The sequence below is a fragment of the Octopus bimaculoides genome, chromosome 19, assembly GCF_001194135.2.
Source record: "Octopus bimaculoides isolate UCB-OBI-ISO-001 chromosome 19, ASM119413v2, whole genome shotgun sequence".
Classification (NCBI taxonomy): Eukaryota; Metazoa; Mollusca; class Cephalopoda; order Octopoda; family Octopodidae; genus Octopus; species Octopus bimaculoides.
This window is the reverse complement of record NC_068999.1, coordinates 2,083,789-2,089,344: the sequence shown is the minus strand read 5'-3', so window position 1 is coordinate 2,089,344 and position 5,556 is coordinate 2,083,789. Positions and strand designations below refer to the sequence as shown.

Below are 5,556 nucleotides of genomic sequence, written 5' to 3'. Positions count from 1 at the left end.
CACCAGAAACACTTCATATTTTAAATTATACATACACACACACACAAGAGTACATACTCTAAATATTATATACGAAGATATATATCCTCATATATATATATATATATATATATATATATATACATGCGATCGTTTCCAGTGAAATATGTAAAAGTTAACATTCAAGAAACTGCACCTCTCTCTCTTCTCTGCGCATTCATTTCGAGAGAAAAGGCGGCAAATATGAGGGAGGTGGTGGAGAGGGAAGGTAAAAACATAGGTAAATAGAGGGAGGAGGAGGAGGAGAGCGAAAGGTCCCATGTGGTAAAGCATTACCGAAGTGTCCACATTCCAGCTTTAATATCAGCATGAATAAATAAGTAGAACATGAAATGGGAAAGAAACAAACAAACAAACAAAAGAGATAGAAAAGGTAAGAGGGTGTGGGACATGGAGGGAGTGTACAGTGGCGGCGGCGTCGAGAATCAATTACAATTATTAAAAGGAGGAAAAAAAAAAGAAAAAACACAGAAAAACAAAATTAATGATGTAAACCTGATAATGAAACAATACTAACAAACAGTAATAATACGTGACAATGAAGAAGAAAGTAATTGAAAAAAAAAATGAACAAAATGAAAATGAAAGCTAATGAGGGGAGGGGGACGACATGCCAGAACAAATATTATTAATTGCCAAAAGTAGATGCTAATGAAATAATTAACATAAGAAATTAAGGGGGAGGAGGTTAATGAGCAATGAGGAAGTGTGTTCACCAGCAACGTTTATACACACACAAAGCCCAAAACGGTTGCGGTGACAGAGTACGATGGGACAAGAGAAGGGGGATGGGTGAGTGAGGAGTTCAATGGAAAGATAAAAGCAATCAACGTTAAAAAAAAAAAAAGAGCAAGGGCGGGTTCAGTACACACACATCAAGCAAAGGGACACAGAGGGACCACGATAACGGTCGAGCGAACTCCGTACCCCTGGCTGCGGCGCTAAACTACAGATTTACCGTTCTTTCCCTTGGAATGTTATGGTCAAAATCGCAGAGTTCATCACGCCCTACCATTTAAACTCCTAATACACAATCTTTTTTGTTGTTTTAAGTTTTCTAGTTTCATTCAATGGACCGTAGAACAAACTCAGAGGTAGCATAGGGGCCATCAAGCCAAGCAGATTTTATCTGGTACATAGAGATATGGAGGGGACCCCCCGAGATACACGCTAAGCATAAAAAAGTGGTCATTTACACCAAGATCCGTTTGGATCCAGTAAAATCTCTCATCAAACAATATCTATGACAACACCACACTAAGTGTCCTGTACAGTAAACCTGTAATCGAAGAAGTTCCAATTATGATCACCCCGATGAATCTATCATCTAGACAATATATCTAAGGCTTATATAATCAACCATTCAATTCTGAAGGTTTGCCTTCAGTTATTTCTAGCACATGAAGTTCCCTTTGCCGACCAGGTAGATGTATAATCACAACAGACCCGTGACAATCTCGGGTGTACTCCAACCCTTTAACTAGGAGATCGAGAATTAATCAACTCCCTGTACCGCACACATGTATTAAAAAAGCCGTGTTGGGATGGAAGTTTAAAAAGACCACAAAGAGCAACATTCTGCTTTGGGGAAGTATGGTGGGGGTTAGCCCCCCCCCCCAGCCCTCACCAACTCAAAACTGAGCAACCATCATATTCCATCCAGTAGCACACAAAATGCTGCCAATTACAATATCCCAGTCATCTTATGACATTTAAGACAAATTAATCTGTATAAAGCTCGCTTTTCTGAGGCCCTCCCCCACCTCACTGCCGTCGCCGGCAGAGCAGCACCACTCAGACATTTTAACATAATTTCGAAAAATGTGTTGACATTTAGCAATGTTATTTGCAATAAAGAAGAGAAGGCAAGCAATTAACATAGAATCTAGCAAACAGCGATATAAAATATTAAAGAGAGAGAGAGAGGAAATGACTTTTTGCTAAAACATCACTCATACAAACTATTGGGACATTTTTTACACAGAACAGAAATAATACAACTTTTAACAGAGCAATCACGAATATATTATCACACCTCCATGTTAGAGAGAGAGAGAGAGAGAGAGAGAGAGACAGAGAATGTCGGGGAAAAATGCCATTGTAGTAGATTTTCTTTTGGCTATTTTCATTCAGAGTTCAAATCTCACGCAGGCCTATTTTAGCTTTCATCCTTTCAGGGTCGATAAAATAAAGTACAAGCAAACACCAATCACCAATTTCAGGCCTTACATCCTATTCTTATAGTCTCAGAAACATTTCTCTTTAAAACCTTGTGAAATAGGTTCCCAGATTATTTCAGAATAACGATACAAATATTGTATAGTATAACCCCCCCCCCCATAAAAAAGTGTGGGTTGGTCCTTAACTTACACCGACAATAAAATAGAGAAAAGAAAATGTTTTGGAATGTTAAAAACAAAGGATGAAGCACTCCTTAATAAAGTTTTGGTGAAGCTGATAAGGATTCAGAAAGACACAACAGGATATTGGTACTTGAAGGAACAATGGAGACCTGTTGGTTAGGTCTGTTTCCACTTGGACACCAAAGTGGAGTGGCAGTGAACGAGGATGGAGGTGGTTTCACTACAAACTTGGATTTTATCTAAAAATCAGCCCTCATCCTAACACACATATTTACAAAGATTAGACCTTACAACAAAAGCTCACGTTCGTTACTTTACCGTGGGTTTAGAGCTGCATCACTACGTTAAAATGTAATACGTCCTACTCATGAAGGGACAGCCGGACCCTTATGTAACTTCCCTCCTCCCTCAACCAACAATTAATTCTGAATATGTCACACACACACAACTTGATGGGAGTGACCCAATCACTACCTCCTCCTAACACTAATAGCAACAGATTTATGCCAAGGGTGTCACCCAGCAGGATGACGACTACTAATGAGGCACAAGAGTGACGACGACTACGGGGTCCCTAACTGCTTTTCCCCAAGACTGTCATTGCTAAATATGACGAAATCTGAAAGACACATTACTAGTTTCCAGTCTAGGAGTCACTTACTTTGGGATATTAAAATGTAAAATGCATAAGCACGTACTACACAATGAAAGCCACACTGCTATATTTATTTCAAGACGATTTTCCATAAAAAAAAAAAAAACTCAAGTCAGTTTCCTTGGAATGCCTTAGAAAGTGGGCCTCGTTGATGAAAAGTTTGGAAACGCTGCAGTTAACTAGCAACTACCAGTTGGAACAACACAGGCCTTATTATTTATTAAATAATTAAACAGAAAATGTTTTCTGAACATCAATCAAATTCGCTTTTAAGCAGTTATTGATGGGAAACGGCCATACTTCCCCAAATGCTAACAACCAACAGCTACATTATATATAGAGATAGATAGATAGAGAGAATACATTTTGTATTGCCCTATCTTTAATGTCGCCAGTATCTGAAGAGAGAGAGAGAGAGAGAGAGAGAAAGTCTACCGAGAAAGCTGTAAACAACATGAAGACCCATTGTTCTCTATAATAAAAAGAGGTTGTCAATATTTAGTCAGCACATGGTCGCCCCCGACAAGCTGCTGCTGATGTGTCCATTAACTTACTTGACCAACGTTTTATCTAAAAACATACAACAGCCACAAGAACAAAGAACATCTTTATTTACCTTATATATATAGCACACACACAGACTGTATCTGTCCTCTGACAAAACTTCTAAAAGTAACCACAGCAGTAATCCTACATACAAACAGTTCAGGCACTAATGAAAGTTTATTACGACCAAGTAGTTAACATATTTTAATAAAATAAACGTAAAATAAAACACGAAACAATAATAAAAATCGCCTTTACCTTTGTTCCAGACGACAGGAAATCCCTGCAAAAAAAGAAAAACAACAACCCATTAATACATTATAAATAAAATTGGAAAACCCCCCTCCCCTTTATAGTTAAAACCTTCAGAATAGTTCAAGGGAGAGCACTCGGAACAAATATCAAGGGAAGCAAGTCGGATAACATCCGAGAAGGAGTTATTTCCCTTACTGGACAAAAAAAAAAAAATAATGAGCATCTATAATCAATAAAATTATTAAAAGTAACGTCAATACAATTCAAAAGTCTTAAAAATGTAAAAGACAAAAAATTTAGGAAACAGCTGCGAAATTAATATTTTTTAGATTAAAAAAAAAAAAAAATTGTGGCACGCGAAGTATCGTAACATTTATCTCCCCTACAATGTAGACAAAGCAACATTTTCCGGTGTCCCCTCCCCCCACTCCCTCATTTTACCCTACATTTTTTAATAGAGAAAGAAATCCAACCAAACATACATACAGACATCCAGTCAATCACACCTGCTTCAAATACATGCCACCTCACCGATTCTAAAATATACTTTCTGGTAAGGCTCAATTAAAGGGAAATTGTATACGCCACCAAAATTGACAAGGGGACATCCCAAACAAGACTTATAATCCTTTTAATGAACGAAATTTAGTAAAAACCCAATAGCTCTGATATAATCCACACTGTAATATAACGAGTCAATTACGTCGCATTAAAACTTAACAGGTACAGAGTGACGAAGCAATAAAAAGGTGACACGCTACATAATAAATACATATACATACACATTATACAGCCCTAAAGAATATATTACGCACAAATAATTACAGATATGCACACACACAGTCATAATGTTTGTAGTTCAGGAAGAAATTATATACCCAACCCTCTCATGAACGATACAAACCGGAGACAATTACACTTTTGTAATTTAAAACAGCAAAACACCCTTTCTGATTGCACAAGATTAAAACAATCTCTCTACTAATGGCACTCCGACCATTAACAAACAGCAGGAGTGACCAGGTAAAGGGGAAGGAACGAGAGGTAAGGACAGGGTCATCAGAAAAGGAAATCGTTCTTTACTTTCAAGGTGAGGCACTCAGGTAGGAGATGTGTGTGTGTGTGTGTGTCTGTATAAAATACATACGCACAGACAGACAGTATGGTTGGGGGTGCAGCACCTGTCAACGATCGATTGTGTTGTCTCCCTCTCCCACACACAGAGCTATGTATTAATGTATAAAAATAAAATCAATTGAGTACACAGGAAAATTTCAACGCTTATTACTACGACACACACAGAAACGACAATACAGGTACGCAAGGGGGTTGTGCACACACACACACACACGAACACATAAGTCACTAAGCGCAGACATTAATTGAGAGAAGGTAAAGAGCTTTTTTTAATATTATGTAAGCGCTGTGAAACTGTCACTGCTCAAGCAGTGCTTATCTACACACACACACGAATGTCCAGTAAGCAATGCAACATGTTAAAACAAGTTTACATTTATTTTCAGAAACTTGTCACAATTTTGTGTCCTTTTTTAATAAAAAACAACAAAAATGAATACGGCTCCACAACACATAACTGGGTGTTAGGAGAAACTTGAGTAACCAGAGGGTAGACGTGTGTTTACAAACACACGGCAGAGAGAGAGAGAGAGAGAGAGAGAGAGAGAGAGAGAGAGAGAG

The 5,556-nt window shown here is 37.9% G+C and overlaps 1 protein-coding gene across 3 annotated transcripts in view; it reads right to left on the bottom strand.

Moving 5' to 3' along the window:
• LOC106880379 (polypyrimidine tract-binding protein 1) overlaps window positions 1-5,556 on the bottom strand; it is a 67,845-nt gene that overhangs the window by 20,439 nt on the left and 41,850 nt on the right. For all 3 annotated transcript variants that reach the window (XM_014930277.2, XM_052974778.1, XM_014930276.2), the window contains exon 2: window positions 3,862-3,886. In XM_014930277.2, the coding sequence (XP_014785763.1) occupies window positions 3,862-3,886 (25 nt within the window). The remainder of the gene's footprint in view (window positions 1-3,861; window positions 3,887-5,556) is intronic.